The 18,235-nt window shown below is 51.5% G+C and overlaps 1 protein-coding gene across 1 annotated transcript in view; it reads right to left on the bottom strand.

Annotated features, from left to right (window-relative positions):
- NINJ1 (ninjurin 1) overlaps nucleotides 1-17,817 on the bottom strand; it is a 54,950-nt gene extending 37,133 nt beyond the window's left edge. Inside the window, exon 1 of the mRNA XM_075321294.1 lies at nucleotides 17,651-17,817. Within this exon, the coding sequence (XP_075177409.1) occupies nucleotides 17,651-17,719 (69 nt within the window). The 5' untranslated portion in view covers nucleotides 17,720-17,817. The remainder of the gene's footprint in view (nucleotides 1-17,650) is intronic.
- Between the last annotated feature and the right edge of the window lie 418 nt (nucleotides 17,818-18,235).

The following is an 18,235-nucleotide window of genomic DNA, read 5'->3' as shown; positions in this document are numbered from 1 at the left end:
ATCGCGATCTCCTCCGCGCACCGTCCACGATTCACGCTATTTGGCAGAACCCCCCACACGGATACAGAACCAGAGCAATTCCAAGGAAATGTAACGTTTCGGCAGCGCAGGGGCTTCTTCAACCATTAAAATGATGCACATCTTTATAATGTCCTGGAAAGACCCTGCATGGCTGAAAAAGGCCCTACGCGGCCGAAACGTTACATTTTCTGCATCTTTTTATACTGGGATCAATAACTTTTTGTGAAGGAGGTTTTTTATTGCTACCTTGGACTCTTTGGATCTGGTGTGAAACGGCCGCAATGACCACTCGTGCCGGGGTCTTAAGTCCCTTTTTTTCCCCTGTATGTCCAGTGAGAAAGTGAGTGGCGGCGGAGCACGTGCGCTCTGCTGGATACAGCTCCAGTGGGGTCCTAGCAGTGGCCCCCGCTATGTATCCTCCCAGGGGTAGATGATAAATGTCACCCGTGGCAAAACATCTGAGACGAGTTGTTAAACCGCAATTATTCATTTTGTCAACCAGATCTTAAGAGGGTGCACACAATCCGGACATGCTGTGTCCTGGACACAGCATGTCCTCTCCTGAGGGGTCACGAGTGCTCTCTGCAGGGGACCGCAGCATTTGTGCACATGATCAGGGTCCTGGACGAGGCATGTCTTCTCCTGAGGGGCCGCGAGTGCTCTCCGCAGGGGACCGCAGCATCTGTGCACATGATCAGGGTCCTGGATGCAGCATGTCCTCTCCTGAGGGGCCGCGAGTGCTCTCTGCAGGGGACCGCAGCATCCGTGCACATGATCAAGGTCCTGGACGCAGCATGTCCTCTCCTGAGGGGCCGCGAGTGCTCTCCGCAGGGGACCGCAGCATCTGTGCACATGATCAGGGTCCTGGACGCAGCATGTCCTCTCCTGAGGGGCCGCGAGTGCTCTCCGCAGGGGACCGCAGCATCTGTGCACATGATCAGGGTCCTGGATGCAGCATGTCCTCTCCTGAGGCTCCGCGAGTGCTCTCCGCAGGGGACCGCAACATCTGTGCACATGATCAGGGTCCTGGACACAGCATGTCCTCTCCTGAGGGGCCGCGAGTGCTCTCCGCAGGGGACCGCAGCATCTGTGCACATGATCAGGGTCCTGGATGCAGCATGTCCTCTCCTGAGGGGCCGCGAGTGCTCTCCGCAGGGGACCGCAGCATCTGTGCACATGATCAGGGTCCTGGATGCAGCATGTCCTCTCCTGAGGGGCCGCGAGTGCTCTCCGCAGGGGACCGCAGCATCTGTGCACATGATCAGGGTCCTGGATGCAGCATGTCCTCTCCTGAGGCTCCGCGAGTGCTCTCCGCAGGGGACTGCAGCATCTGTGCACATGATCAGGGTCCGGGATGCAGCATGTCCTCTCCTGAGGCTCCGCGAGTGCTCTCCGCAGGGGACCGCAGCATCTGTGCACATGATCAGGGTCCTGGATGCAGCATGTCCTCTCCTGAGGCTCCGCGAGTGCTCTCCGCAGGGGACCGCAGCATCTGTGCACATGATCAGGGTCCTGGACACAGCATGTCCTCTCCTGAGGGGCCGCGAGTGCTCTCCGCAGGAGACCGCAGCATCTGTGCACATGATCAGGGTCCTGGATGCAGCATGTCCTCTCCTGAGGGGCCGCAAGTGCTCTCCGCAGGGGACCGCAGCATCTGTGCACATGATCAGGGTCCTGGACACAGCATGTCCTCTCCTGAGGGGCCGCGAGTGCTCTCCGCAGGGGACCGCAGCATCTGTGCACATGATCAGGGTCCGGGATGCAGCATGTCCTCTCCTGAGGGGCCGCGAGTGCTCTCCGCAGGGGACCGCAGCATCTGTGCACATGATCAGGGTCCTGGATGCAGCATGTCCTCTCCTGAGGCTCCGCGAGTGCTCTCCGCAGGGGACCGCAGCATCTGTGCACATGATCAGGGTCCTGGACACAGCATGTCCTCTCCTGAGGGGCCGCGAGTGCTCTCCGCAGGGGACCGCAGCATCTGTGCACATGATCAGGGTCCTGGATGCAGCATGTCCTCTCCTGAGGGGCCGCGAGTGCTCTCCGCAGGGGACCGCAGCATCTGTGCACATGATCAGGGTCCTGGATGCAGCATGTCCTCTCCTGAGGCTCCGCGAGTGCTCTCCGCAGGGGACCGCAGCATCTGTGCACATGATCAGGGTCCTGGACACAGCATGTCCTCTCCTGAGGGGCCGCGAGTGCTCTCCGCAGGGGACTGCAGCATCTGTGCACATGATCAGGGTCCGGGATGCAGCATGTCCTCTCCTGAGGGGCCGCGAGTGCTCTCCGCAGGGGACCGCAGCATCTGTGCACATGATCAGGGTCCTGGATGCAGCATGTCCTCTCCTGAGGCTCCGCGAGTGCTCTCCGCAGGGGACCGCAGCATCTGTGCACATGATCAGGGTCCTGGACACAGCATGTCCTCTCCTGAGGGGCCGCAAGTGCTCTCCGCAGGGGACCGCAGCATCTGTGCACATGATCAGGGTCCTGGACACAGCATGTCCTCTCCTGAGGGGCCGCGAGTGCTCTCCGCAGGGGACCGCAGCATCTGTGCACATGATCAGGGTCCTGGACGCAGCATGTCTTCCCCTGCGGACATGCGAGTGCTTTCTGCAGGACTCCGCAGTGGCTTGCACCTACAATCAGGGTTTGTAGCGCTGCGGTCTTCATCTCTGTTCTCCCTGTAGAGAACACTCGCGTCTCCGCCCCATAGAAATGACATGTTGGGGCTCGGGAATCGGCACCGCAGGTCAGGTTACACTACAGAGAGAAGAAGCCCAGAGGCCGGAGAGGCTGGAAATCCCTCCACTGCGCCTGCACTGACAACGCGTTTTGGACGCAGCAGAAACAAACTGCAGCCAAACCTCTGTGAACCGGGATGTTGGCCGCAGCCTAAGACCAAACCAATCTGGTATTTCATTCAGAGAGGCTCAATTTCTTTAAAAATGAAGTTGGACCTGGAAGGAATGATGATGGGAACATCGTGGACACACGTGCGGAGAGGATGTGCCGCGACTTGTATAAAACTACACGGGACCAAGGAATGGAATAAAATAAATCAGAAACAGGAGCCTAAAACCCCTCGTCCTGGGATCAGAGACACAAAACAATGTATAGATAATACCAGAGCAGTGACACCGGGGGCCACATCACAGCATGGGCCCAACAAACCACCCGCCGTCACTCACCACCGAGCAAATATGACTATTGCTGAATGTTCACAAAATCAGAAAGTGCAAAATAAAAAAAGACATAAGAAGAGTTATAAAATAGCGACATGAGGACAGTATCTGGATCACAGACGAGGCTTTTATTCCAATGTTGCAATACCAGATATGGCCTCCAGGGGCAGCAACGACTTCAGGCTTCACACAATCCTAGGCCTTTGTTCACACGATGCGTTTTTCCATTTCTCTATGGCAGCTCATAAATAGCAGGTTTGCTGCGTTTTTGGTGCATGTTTAAAAAAATAAGTTTTATGCTTGAAAAGTACACGTTTGTGTTGTTTGCCCGGTGTCACTGCTCTCCTGGGGTGAAAAAAAAGCAACAAAAACACTGCAAGGATTGAGGTACGCCAGGTTCCCAAAACTAATAATAAAGTGTAAAGAGCAGCGCGAGCGAGAGATTTCTATGTAATGGATATTTGCTAGTTCTGTACAATGTAGTTTTTAATTTGACTACAAGTAAAAAAAATGTTGCAAAATCGCAACATGTGAATACAGAGGAATGCACTGACTCTTCCTTGGGATTTTTTTTTATATTTAATAGTTTTTATGGAGGGATCATTATTATATGGAATAAATGACTTCTTCCGCTTACTGTGCACATTGTCCGCACTGAATACACGCGGCCTCGACATTACACTGAGCATGTGCAGCGCTCACAGGAGCTGCTGGTTTTGGTTATTTCACTGCTCTCCTGGGGTTTTGTTTCTATACACCCCCCCACCCCCACCCCGCATGGCTCCAGAGGTGCGGCCTTTTTATCTAATGATCATTTTTTATGGTCTATACAGGGGGCAACAATGGAGATTATGTTGCAACCTAAAGACAAAAAAAATTCAAAACATCCGGTGATTCCACAGCAACTACTGATGCCAACATCACTGCACTAAAGCCTGCTTTACACACTTCAATAAATCCTTCAATCCGTCGTCGGGGTCAAGTTGTAAGTGACGCACATCCGGCATCGTTCGTGACGTGTTTGCGTGTGAAACCTACATGCGATCGATATTGAACGAAAATACGGTGATGGCATACACGTCGTTTATTCCTCATACATTGGACGTTTGGTAGTACGAAACTAGTGAATTGTAACGTGTGACATCCCTCATACGATTTTGGTGTCTGAGGCTATGTGCGCAGGTGTGCGCTCTGCACCGCAGCTTAAAAAAGGTCCGCTTCAGAGCGCAGCTTGTCATGCACTAATCTCTGTCAGTCCGTCACTATCTCTGTCCCTCACTCTCTGTCCATGTCAGTCTATCCCTCTTACCCCCTCTCTCATATACTCACCGATCCCCGATCACCGGCGCTGCACGGCGTTCACACTGCTCCGGCGGCTTTTACTTTTTTGAAAAAGCCGGCCGCCCATTAAACAATCTCGTATTCCCTGCTTTCCCCGCCCACCGGCGCCTATGATTGGTTACAGTGAGACACGCCCCCACGCTGAGTGACAGGTGTCACACTGCACCCAATCACAGCAGCCGGTGGGCGTGTCTATACTGTGTATTGAAATAAATAATTAAATAATTAAAAAAAAACGGCGTGCGGTCCCCCCCAATTTTAATACCAGCCAGATAAAGCCATACGGCTGAAGGCTGGTATTCTCAGGATGGGGAGCTCCACGTTATGGGGGGCCCCCCAGCCTAACAATATCAGCCAACAGCCGCCCAGAATTGCCGCATACATTAGATGCGACAGTTCTGGGGCTGTACCCGGCTCTTCCCGATTTGCCCTGGTGCGTTGGCAAATCGGGGTAATAAGGAGTTATTGGCAGCCCATAGCTGCCAATAAGTCCTAGATTAATCATGTCAGGCGTCTATGAGACACCTTCTATGATTAATCTGTAAGTTACAGTAAATAAACACACACACCTGAAAAATCCTTTATTAGAAATAAAAAACACAAACACATTCCCTCATTACCAATTTATTAACCCCCGACAAACCCTCCATGTCCGGCGTACTCCACAGTCCTCCAGCGTCGCGTCCAGCTCTGCTGCATGGAGGTGACAGGAGCAGCAGAAGACACCGCCGCTCCGGTCACCTCCACGCAGGTAATGAAGACAGCCGCGTGATCAGCTGCTGTCACTGAGGTTACCCGCTGTCACTGGATACAGCGGTGGCCGCGGGTAACCTCAGTGACAGCTCAGCTGATCGCCGGCTGTCTTCATTAGCTGCGTGGAGGTGACCGGAGCGGCGGTGTCTTCTGCTGCTCCTGTCACCTCCATGCAGCAGAGCTGGACGCGACGCTGGAGGACTGTGGAGTACGCCGGACATGGAGGGTTTGTCGGGGGTTAATAAATTGGTAATGAGGGAATGTGTTTGTGTTTTTTATTTCTAATAAAGGATTTTTTCATGTGTCTGTGTTTTTTTACTGTCATTTACAGATTAATCATGGAGGGTGTCTCATAGACGCCTGACACGATTAATCTAGGACTTATTGGCAGCTATGGGCTGCCAATAACTCCTTATTACCCCGATTTGCCAACGCACCAGGGCAAATCGGGAAGAGCCGGGTAGAGTCCCAGAACTGTCGCATCTAATGTATGCGGCAATTCTGGGCGGCTGTTGGCTGATATTGTTAGGCTGGGGGGCCCCCCATAACGTGGAGCTCCCCATCCTGAGAATACCAGCCTTCAGCCGTATGGCTTTATCTGGCTGGTTTTAAAATTGGGGGGGACCGCACGCCGTTTTTTTTAATTATTTAATTATTTATTTCAATACACAGTATAGACACGCCCACCAGCTGCTGTGATTGGGTGCAGTGTGACACCTGTCACTCAGCGTGGGGGGCGTGTCTCACTGTAACCAATCATAGGCGCCGGTGGGCGGGGTAAGCAGGGAATACCAGATTGTTTAATGGGCGGCCGGCTTTTTCAAAACAGTAAAAGCCGCCGGAGCAGTGTGAACGCCGTGCAGCGCCGGGGAACGGGGATCGGTGAGTATGAGAGAGGGCTGCTCAATTCAGTCACTCAGGAGTTTAGCGGTCACCGGTGAGTCCTTCACAGGTGACCGCTAATCAGGGCGCGACACAGACACAGCCGCAGCATGACAATGAAGTCGGGTGAGGTTCACCCGAGTTCATTCTGACAGTGCGGCTCTGTCTGTGTCTGCTGCCATCTGCCATTCAGCTCTGCTACATGGCTGTCTGTGTCTGCTGTCATCTGCCATTCAGCTCTGCTACATGGCTGTCTGTGTCTGCTGTCATCTGCCATTCACCGCTGCTACATGGCTGTCTGTGTCTGCTGTCATCTGCCATTCAGCTCTGCTACATGGCTGTCTGTGTCTGCTGTCAGCGGCCATTCACCTCTGCTACATGGCTGTCTGTGTCTGCTGTCATCTGCCATTCAGCTCTGCTACATGGCTGTCTGTGTCTGCTGCCATCTGCCATTCAGCTCTGCTACATGGCTGTCTGTGTCTGCTGTCAGCGGCCATTCACCTCTGCTACATGGCTGTCTGTGTCTGCTGTCATCTGCCATTCAGCTCTGCTACATGGCTGTCTGTGTCTGCTGTCATCTGCCATTCACCGCTGCTACATGGCTGTCTGTGTCTGCTGTCATCTGCCATTCAGCTCTGCTACATGGCTGTCTGTGCCTGCTGTCAGCGGCCATTCAGCTCTGCTACATGGCTGTCTGTGTCTGCTGTCATCTGCCATTCACCGCTGCTACATGGCTGTCTGTGTCTGCTGTCATCTGCCATTCACCGCTGCTACATGGCTGTCTGTGTCTGCTGTCAGCGGCCATTCACCTCTGCTACATGGCTGTCTGTGCCTGCTGTCAGCGGCCATTCAGCTCTGCTACATGGCTGTCTGTGTCTGCTGTCATCTGCCATTCACCGCTGCTACATGGCTGTCTGTGTCTGCTGTCATCTGCCATTCACCTCTGCTACATGGCTGTCTGTGCCTGCTGTCAGCGGCCATTCAGCTCTGCTACATGGCTGTCTGTGTCTGCTGTTAGCGGCCATTCAGCTCTGCTACATGGCTGTCTGTGTCTGCTGTCATCTGCCATTCACCGCTGCTACATGGCTGTCTGTGGCTGCTGTCATCTGCCATTCAGCTCTGCTACATGGCTGTCTGTGGCTGCTGTCATCTGCCATTCAGCTCTGCTGCATAGCTGTCTGTGTCTGCTGTCATCTGCCATTTAGCTCTGCTACATGGCTGTCTGTGTCTGCTGTTAGCGGCCATTCAGCTCTGCTACATGGCTGTCTGTGGCTGCTGTCATCTGCCATTCAGCTCTGCTACATGGCTGTCTGTGGCTGCTGTCATCTGCCATTCAGCTCTGCTACATGGCTGTCTGTGTCTGCTGTCATCTGCCATTCAGCTCTGCTACATGGCTGTCTGTGTCTGCTGTTAGCGGCCATGTAGCAGAGCTGAACGGCAGATGACATAGTAAAAACGCATCCCTACACATTACACACGCTTGGCAAGTCAATAAATAAAAAAAAAAGGGTGCCCGATGCATACGTCACGGATCACATGATCTAAAGGATCGCACACAAAATTGATCAATTTAACATAGGCTACTAACGCACGTGTGACAGCAAATGAACGACCTACGTGCAATCTCATTCAATCGCATATGCGACCTGGGCGTGTCACATCGCATACGAGATCGCATCCCTAATTGTAAGGTGTAAAGCTGGCTTTAGCGTCATCTGCCCAATATTCCCGCTGAGAGCAGTGATTGGCTGCAGCGGTCACGTGTCGGTAGAATTAGGACCAACGGAAAGGCAACTTATTTACCAGGTTATTTTTGTTTTAACATTTCACCATATTTCATACTTTGTGACAATATTAATAAAAACCTCCCAATCTCAATAACCCCTTTAAAATATTATGGAACCCCTCGTTCTACTCGAAAGACACAATCACAGCCGGAGGCGCCGGAGGATGGAACATTTTAGCAGGAAAATATATTTTTTTTAAAAAGGGGGTTTTAGCCAGAGAAAGTTATGGTGTAAGGCTAAAAAGAAAAATACAAGGAAAAAAAGGGTTGGCGCTGTTACAGGACCTGCAGAAAAACCCCAGAACAATGCTACATTGTCTTACAGTTGCCCATTGGTCAGTGGGTGATGGAATATCATTTTTTGTTTATATATATATATATATATATATATATATACACATACATACAGTCAGGGCCAGAAATATTTGGACAGTGACACAAGTTTTGTTATTTTAGCTGTTTACAAAAACATGTTCAGAAATACAATTCTATATATAATATGGGCTGAAAGTGCACACTCCCAGCTGCAATATGAGAGTTTTCACATCCAAATCGGAGAAAGGGTTTAGGAATCATAGCTCTGTAATGCAAAGCCTCCTCTTTTTCAAGGGACCAAAAGTAATTGGACAAGGGACTCTAAGGGCTGCAATTAACTCTGAAGGCGTCTCCCTCGTTAACCTGTAATCAATGAAGTAGTTAAAAGGTCTGGGGTTGATTACAGGTGTGTGGTTTTGCATTTGGAAGCTGTTGCTGTGACCAGACAACATGCGGTCTAAGGAACTCTCAATTGAGGTGAAGCAGAACATCCTGAGGCTGAAAAAAAAGAAAAAATCCATCAGAGAGATAGCAGACATGCTTGGAGTAGCAAAATCAACAGTTGGGTACATTCTGAGAAAAAAGGAATTGACTGGTGAGCTTGGGAACTCAAAAAGGCCTGGGCGTCCACGGATGACAACAGTGGTGGATGATCGCCGCATACTTTCTTTGGTGAAGAAGAACCCGTTCACAACATCAACTGAAGTCCAGAACACTCTCAGTGAAGTAGGTGTATCTGTCTCTAAGTCACCAGTAAAGAGAAGACTCCATGAAAGTAAATACAAAGGGTTCACATCTAGATGCAAACCATTCATCAATTCCAAAAATAGACAGGCCAGAGTTACATTTGCTGAAAAACACCTCATGAAGCCAGCTCAGTTCTGGAAAAGTATTCTATGGACAGATGAGACCAAGATCAACCTGTACCAGAATGATGGGAAGAAAAAAGTTTGGAGAAGAAAGGGAACGGCACATGATCCAAGGCACACCACATCCTCTGTAAAACATGGTGGAGGCAACGTGATGGCATGGGCATGCATGGCTTTCAATGGCACTGGGTCACTTGTGTTTATTGATGACATAACAGCAGACAAGAGTAGCCGGATGAATTCTGAAGTGTACCGGGATATACTTTCAGCCCAGATTCAGCCAAATGCCGCAAAGTTGATCGGACGGCGCTTCATAGTACAGATGGACAATGACCCCAAGCATACAGCCAAAGCTACCCAGGAGTTCATGAGTGCAAAAAAGTGGAACATTCTGCAATGGCCAAGTCAATCACCAGATCTTAACCCAATTGAGCATGCATTTCACTTGCTCAAATCCAGACTTAAGACGGAAAGACCCACAAACAAGCAAGACCTGAAGGCTGCGGCTGTAAAGGCCTGGCAAAGCATTAAGAAGGAGGAAACCCAGCGTTTGGTGATGTCCATGGGTTCCAGACTTAAGGCAGTGATTGCCTCCAAAGGATTTGCAACAAAATATTGAAAATAAAAATATTTTGTTTGGGTTTGGTTTATTTGTCCAATTACTTTTGACCTCCTAAAATGTGGAGTGTTTGTAAAGAAATGTGACAATTCCTACAATTTCTATCAGATATTTTTGTTCAAACCTTCAAATTAAACGTTACAATCTGCACTTGAATTCTGTTGTAGAGGTTTCATTTCAAATCCAATGTGGTGGCATGCAGAGCCCGACTCGCCAAAATTGTGTCACTGGCCAAAGATTTCTGGACCTAACTGTATATATATATAAACCCTCTAATCTCTGAGCCCCGTTCTCCTGGCGGCCGGTGACATATTCCTCACCGTTTACTCTCCAGCAGGGAACGTCCCAGTAGTATTTCGCTGCTGGAAATTCTGATGATACTGGCAACTGCGCAAATCTCCAGGAAAATGGAAAATCCAAGCGGCGGGGTGAGGTCAGGCCGAGGACCACCAGGAGCCATCGCTTCAATTCCTGCTCCCAGATCTCCAAAATAGAAGTGTTATAAACCCGGCACCACGTAAGAGCAGAAGCAGCGGGGGCGGCGGGGGGCACAGAGAGAACCCCCCACAATTACTTTATACATTTATCACATTGGTGTTAGAAACATCACCACGTGCAAAGAAAAAAGGCCACGAGCGATTGTGACAAATGTGCGGGTGCATTGGGGGGGGAATGCACTTCTACAGGGATAAGATTAGTCTGTGGATTTCACACACTGGTCCACTGGCCAAATGGAAGCCGAGGTCCCCTCTCCTGCCCAGATTGCAGTGATTTATCCTAATACGCACATTTGGGGTTTACATCTGGGACGCGGCTGGAACATGAGCTAAACACATTATAAAAGGTAGTGTGAACACAGCCTTAATGCACTTGCTACATCAATCCGTCATCCAAGCAACCTGCGCAGCCGCACCGGGACCCCGGAGGTCAGGGGCCGCTTCTGCCTCCAAAGCAGGTGGAATGTGCATTTTTATGATCTCTTGGGCTGTAAAGGGCCCATATATTGTCCTTGCACAGGAGCCCATATATTGTTCTTGCACAGGCCCATATATTGTTCTTGCACAGGGGCCCATATACTGTCCTTGCACAGGGGCCCATATATTGTCCTTGCACAGGGGCCCATATACTGTCCTTGCACAGGGGCCCATATATTGTCCTTGCACAGGGGCCCATATATTGTCCTTGCACAGGAGCCCATATATTGTCCTTGCACAGGGGCCCATATATTGTCCTTGCACAGGGGCCCATATATTGTTCTTGCACAGGGGCCCATATATTGTCCTTGCACAGGGGCCCATATATTGTACTTGCACAGGGGCCCATATATTGTCCTTGCACAGGGGCCCATATATTGTACTTGCACAGGGGCCCATATATTGTCCTTGCACAGGAGCCCATATATTGTCCTTGCACAGGGGCCCATATATTGTACTTGCACAGGGGCCCATATATTGCTCTTGCACAGGGGCCCATATATTGCTCTTGCACAGGGGCCCATATATTGCTCTTGCACAGGGGCCCATATATTGCTCTTGCACAGGGGCCCATATATTGTCCTTACACAGGGGCCCATATATTGTTCTTGCACAGGGGCCCATATATTGTACTTGCACAGGGGCCCATATATTGTCCTTGCACAGAGGCCCATATATTGTCCTTGCACAGGGGCCCATATATTGCTCTTGCACAGGGGCCATATATTGTCCTTGCACAGGGGCCATATACTGTCCTTGCACAGGGGCCTATATGCTGTCCTTGCACAGGGGCCTATATGCTGTCCTTGCACAGGGGCCCATATGCTGTCCTTGCACAGGGGCCCATATATTGTCCTTGCACAGGGGCCCATATATTGTACTTGCACAGGAGCCCATATATTGTACTTGCACAGAGGCCCATATATTGTTCTTGCACAGGAGCCCATATATTGTTCTTGCACAGGGGCCCATATATTGCTCTTGCACAGGAGCCCATATATTGTCCTTGCACAAGAGCCCATATATTGTCCTTGCACAGGGGCCCATATATTGCTCTTGCACAGGGGCCCATATATTGTCCTTGCACAGGGGCCCATATATTGTTCTTGCACAGGGGCCCATATATTGTCCTTGCACAGGGGCCCATATATTGTTCTTGCACAGGGGCCCATATATTGTACTTGCACAGGGGCCCATATATTGTTCTTGCACAGGGGCCCATATATTGTACTTGCACAGGGGCCCATATATTGTTCTTGCACAGGGGCCCATATATTGTCCTTGCACAGGGGCCCATATATTGTTCTTGCACAGGGGCCCATATATTGTCCTTGCACAGGGGCCCATATATTGTTCTTGCACAGGGGCCCATATATTGTACTTGCACAGGGGCCCATATATTGTACTTGCACAGGGGCCCATATATTGTTCTTGCACAGGGGCCCATATATTGTCCTTGCACAGGGGCCCATATATTGTTCTTGCACAGGGGCCCATATATTGTACTTGCACAGGGGCCCATATATTGTTCTTGCACAGGGGCCCATATATTGTCCTTGCACAGGGGCCCATATATTGTTCTTGCACAGGAGCCCATATATTGTCCTTGCACAGGGGCCCATATATTGTACTTGCACAGGGGCCCATATATTGTTCTTGCACAGGGGCCCATATATTGTACTTGCACAGGGGCCCATATATTGTTCTTGCACAGGGGCCCATATACTGTCCTTGCACAGGGGCCCATATATTGTTCTTGCACAGGGGCCCATATATTGTACTTGCACAGGGGCCCATATATTGTTCTTGCACAGGGGCCCATATATTGTCCTTGCACAGGGGCCCATATATTGTCCTTGCACAGGGGCCCATATACTGTCCTTGCACAGGGGCCCATATACTGTCCTTGCACAGGGGCCTCTTCTGTCTGTTCCCGCCGGTGCCATCATCACTCATTTCCGCACCGAGTACAAGTTCTTCACTTATGAACGCTCTGGATGCCGCAGTCTGATTGTGAGGAATTTGGGGAATGTGACGATGGACCACCGAACACAGAAATCCCCTCTAGGCTGTGTGCACAGAGCCCAAACCTGCCGTTTCATCACATAACACAAGGGGCGTCTGGAATTCTGCAGAGAAAAAAAGTCCAGCAACCAAGAGCCACAGACGACATTACAGAAGGGAAAACAGATTTCAGAGGCCCATGAAGGTCCTTAAAAAACCTAATAACCACAGATGAGTCCCCAATGACAGCCTGTGTCCCCCGACAGTCTCTTCCTCACTCTCTCTGGGCACCGCCCACTTGTACAATAACACACACTACTGCACAGATCTTTTAAATGTTAGTTACAGGGAAATGATCAACCACAGAACTAAGAAAAATAACAGAATGATAATTTTTCCCACAGCGCCCCCCTCGTCCACAGGAGGCGTCTGGTATTGCAGCTCACCACATTTCCACAGTGATCAGAAAATTATATAAAAATAACAAATAACAGTGTCATCAGAAAATTACCTTCTATAAATAAAGTTTTTATGCTAAATATAGGTTTTATTTATAAAGATTTTTTGTTTGTTTTCATTGCAGTTTGTCAAATTGCTGTTAAAAAACCCCCTCAAATGTTGTTTATGCTCTAGACACTAAGCATTGTAATAGACAGAAGTCCAGGTCTGTGCACAGCACTTTTCAGCAGTCTCATTATCATCATAGGCACAGGTAAAGCAGGATCCACCATTCACAATAGATGATGGTCACAGCTCAATTCCTCTCTCTCCCTGCACAAGGACCTCTGCACAGGTCACTGAGCATGCCCAGAAAATACAGAGGACAAAGAACATCTCCGGACTATTCTTATGGAAGATGTGTAAATGCTGGTAGGAAAGCTCCGCCAAGATGGCTGCAGCCATAATCGAGTACATGTACGGCACCAATCTGATCTTCTGGCATTTCCAAACCGCAAAAGACAAAAACATAATTGTTGCCGAAAAGGTTTCTCACTTTATGGCTACTTTCACACATCCGGTTTGAGCAGTGCAGCTCAATCCGGCTCTGAAACCTATGCAACGGATGCGGCGAAAACACCGCATCCTTTGCATAAGTTTTTATAAGCAGCCCGTCCGTTTTTTTCCGGTTGCGGCACGCTACTGAGTGGAACAAACCACATGCGTTTTTTCCGCATCGCGCCGCATCCAGCGTCCATAGGCATGCATTGAAAAATGCGCCGCAGCGGCCGGATGTGGCGCGATGCGTTTTTTTTGCCGGCGCAAAAAACGTTGCAGGCAACGTTCCATCCGGCCGCGTCATCGGCTAAATCTGTCGCATGCGGCAAAAAACGGACCGAACGCAAGCCCCTGCGGCACAATATGGCACTAATGTAAGTCTATGCCAAAAAAAACGCAACCGGCGGTAAAAAAAACGGTTGCGTTTTTTCTGCAGAGCGCTGTATTGTGCCGCAGAGCAAAAACTGGATGTGTGAAAGTTATCTAATTTCTTGTATTGCTTGTAGGATGATGCGCGATGTCACACGGCCGGTGTCATATTTGGACACTTCCCGCACACGGCACAGCTGCTCCATTACCTAATCAGGGCGGATCACGGGTTTTTCCATAGGGATCTATGAATTAATTTCACATCTGTGTATAATGAGTAATATGGACAAAAAAGAAATAGTGCGCACACCCTCTGCGGCTCCCCCCCCGCGCGCACCCTCTGCAGGCCCCCCCCCCCGCGCACCCTCTGCAGCCCCCCCCGCGCGCACCCTCTTTAGGCCCCCCCGCGCGCACCCTCTGCAGGCCCCCCCCCGCGCACCCTCTGCAGGCCCCCCCCCCCGCGCGCACCCTCTGCAGGCCCCCCCCGCGCACCCTCTGCAGGCCCCCCCACGCGCACCCTCTGCAGGCCCCCCCCGCGCACACCCTCTGCAGGCCCCCCCGCGCACACCCTCTGCAGGCCCCCCCGCGCACACCCTCTGCGGCTCCCCCCGCGCACACCCTCTGCAGGCCCCCCCGCGCACACCCTCTGCAGGCCCCCCCGCGCGCACCCTCTGCAGGCCCCCCGCGCGCACCCTCTGCATGCCCCCCGTGCGCACCCTCTGCAGGCCCCTGTGTAATAATCAGTATATTACCTATGACGTATGTGGCGCTCAGTGAATTACATCTTATATCTTCTGGAAGAAATGACCCATCAGTGGAGCATCACCGGGGGCTGGAGACAGGGCACTATGACTGGGAAAGGACATTTTTCGTCACGCTATGCGTTTCAATCTCTAATCAAGGGGGGGAAATAAGTCCAAGGCTCAACGTACAAAAAAAAAACAGCATGAAAAGCAAAATGGTGATTTAGCAGAAATCTGCATCAAAATCTGCAATTCCATCACATGACGCCATTTTTTGCAGACTTTTTTATGGATTTCTTTTTAATGCAGAATGACTGGAAGTATTCTTAGCACAATTGCTTTTTCCATGCATTTGTCCAGACCTGGGGAGGAGGAGGGGGGGATTCTCCTGGGAGGGGGGCTGCCTTTTTTTTTGGGGGGGGGGGGGGTGACCTTACCCCAAACCTGTGTTTCCCCAAAAATAAGTTCTACCCTAAAAATAAGTCCTAGGGCAATTTCTGTGAAAAAATAATAATATGTGACGCCGTCTTATTTTCGGAAGAACACGGTATCCACACGTCCCTGCGTTACCGTCAGAGAAACAAAACAATGTTTTATCTCTAGTATCATCCTGTTGCATTCATTTTTTTTATGTATTTGTTGCTGTTTTTTTATTAATGTTTACATGGATCAATTATACATATAGGCCGTGTGTAGTCAAAGAAAAATAAACGGACGACACTAGGACGTGTGAACATGGTCTAAGAGGGGATCTGCACTGGAAGATAATGAGTGTTTCTTAGGAATTGGCCTAAACTGACGATCACCGAACAAACCAGCAAATGCTCGTCCATTGGGTGAAGTTTTCGGCAGCACATCATCCGCTCTCGGCAGCACATCGTCCGCTCTCGGCAGCACATCGTCCGCTCTCGGCAGCACATTGTCCGCTCTCGGCAGCACGTCGGCCGCTCTCGGCAGCACATCACCGCTTTTGGCAGCACGTCGTCCGCTCTCGGCAGCACATCATCCGCTCTCGGCAGCACATCGGCCGCTCTCGGCAGCACATCGGCCGCTCTCGGCAGCACATTGGCCGCTGCAGTCAGGATCTGTGCTGCAAATATCGGGATGTTCTGTGCACAGGACGGACATACACAGCTTCCGGTCAGTGCATGAGCCGCTGATCTGTGCAGAGTCCACAGGGAAAATTCACCATATTATTAGTGGTAAATGATTAATGCCAATAACTAATCTACTGAATTGCCTGAGCCAAGATAGGCAGCTCATGCAATGTGGGAAGGAGAAATGAAGGCAGCGGAATGGGCAGCGATGTGTGGGGACCCCGGCCCAGGGGCGGACAGATCAATGGTGCAACCGCAGCAGCCGCACAGGGGCCCAGAGGTCAGGGGGCCACATCCAAAGTTTCTGGGCCCTGTGCAGACCAATATCTCCTCATAATGACAGAAGCTTTGGCGCTGATCTTGGCCCCCGGCGGCTGCAGACGTTGCACCAATAATAAGTTCTAACTGCAGCTGTAAACACACGATCACATTATCATCTGCAGAGAAGGTCCAGAAATCCACCGGACGGCACAAAAAGCAAAAGTGCAAGAAGAAAACAGACAGTAGCGCTCTCCAGACAACGCAAAAACAGCAAAAATACAGCAGCGCTGAAAAGTAAAAAACAGAGCGGGGCGCAGGACAGAGCGGGGGGCAGGACAGAGCGGGGGGCAGGACAGTGCGGGGCGCAGGACAGAGCGGGGCGCAGGACAGAGCGGGGCGCAGGACAGAGCGGGGCGCAGGATAGAGCGGTGCGCAGGACAGAGCGGGGCGCAGCATGTTTATCACCATCGTATTCTCACAGTCCAGAAAAATAAAGATTTTACCAAAGAAAAAGTTCTAAATTTTTAAATTGGGACCAAAACTATTGTGGCAGAATTACATCAGCGGGGAACCACATCACTGGGTGCTGCACACTGGACCCGGGGGGAGGCTCGTTGATAACCTGCTGATGGCGCTCTGGAGCCGCTCAGTGTGAACAGGCGACAAGTGGATGAGAACTGACAATGGCAGAAAGTGTCTGCAGCAGGTAGAGATCAGCGCCTGCAAACAGTCTGTACTGGGGCCGCCCTGGGTACGGGGGCACAGCACTGGGTACGGGGGCACAGCACCACTGGGTACGGGGCACAGGGGCACTGGGTGCGGGGGCACAGCACCACTGGGTACGGGGCACAGCACCACTGGGTACGGGGCACAGCACCACTGGGTACGGGGCACAGCACCACTGGGTACGGGGCACAGCACCACTGGGTACGGGGCACAGCACCACTGGGTACGGGGCACAGCACCACTGGGTACGGGGCACAGCACCACTGGGTACGGGGCACAGCACCACTGGGTACGGGGCACAGCACCACTGGGTACGGGGCACAGCACCACTGGGTACGGGGCACAGCACCACTGGGTACTGCGTGAGGGGGCACAGCACTGGGTGCGGGGGCACAGTGGCTCTGGGTGCGGGGGCACAGTGGCTCTGGGTGCGGGGGCACAGCACTGTGTATGGGGGCACAGTGGCTCTGGGTACGGGGAGGCACAGCACTGGGTACGGGGAGGCACAGCACCACTGGGTACGGGGAGGCACAGCACTGGGTACGGGGAGGCACAGCACTGGGTACGGGGAGGCACAGCACCACTGGGTACGGGGAGGCACAGCACTGGGTACGGGGGCACAGCACCACTGGGTACGGGGGCACAGCACCACTGGGTACGGGGGCACAGCACCACTGGGTACGGGGCAGACATCTGCCATCTCCTCCCCTCCTACCTCCTCCTCCTCGTCTGGGTGCTCTCGGAGGCCGCCGTTCAGCTCTATCTCCTCAGATCGGGTCCCCATGATTGTGGATGCACCATGCGCCGGGATCGGACGAGCCGCTGGACGATGCAGGTCGGATGTTGTCGCTGCTTCTCCTCCTGGAAGTGACTGAGCCGGGAGCGACGGCGCCGCAGATAACGGGAGGAAGCTGCGCCCTCTGGTGGCCGGGACTGGGAGCGACAGGAGGAGCCAACATTGCACAATGTCAAGAGGGATTACCATCATCATCAGCATCACATCATCATCCATCATCAGCAGCATCACATCATCATCCATCATCATCAGCATCACATCATCATCCATCATCATCATCCATCATCATCAGCATCACATCATCATCATCAGCAGCAGCATCACATCATCATCCATCATCATCATCCATCATCCATCATCATCATTACCAACATCAGCACCATCATTACCACCACATCATTCAACATCAATAATCATTATCAATTATCATAATCAATTATTATCAGTTGTTATCAATCATGATACAAGGAGTCCAAGAAAAATCCAGCAATCCCAAACGATAAA

This window comes from Anomaloglossus baeobatrachus, chromosome 8, assembly GCF_048569485.1.
Source record: "Anomaloglossus baeobatrachus isolate aAnoBae1 chromosome 8, aAnoBae1.hap1, whole genome shotgun sequence".
In the NCBI taxonomy this organism is placed as follows: domain Eukaryota; kingdom Metazoa; phylum Chordata; class Amphibia; order Anura; family Aromobatidae; genus Anomaloglossus; species Anomaloglossus baeobatrachus.
The sequence above is the reverse complement of the archived record's forward strand: the minus strand, read 5'-3'. Positions and strand labels throughout refer to the sequence as shown.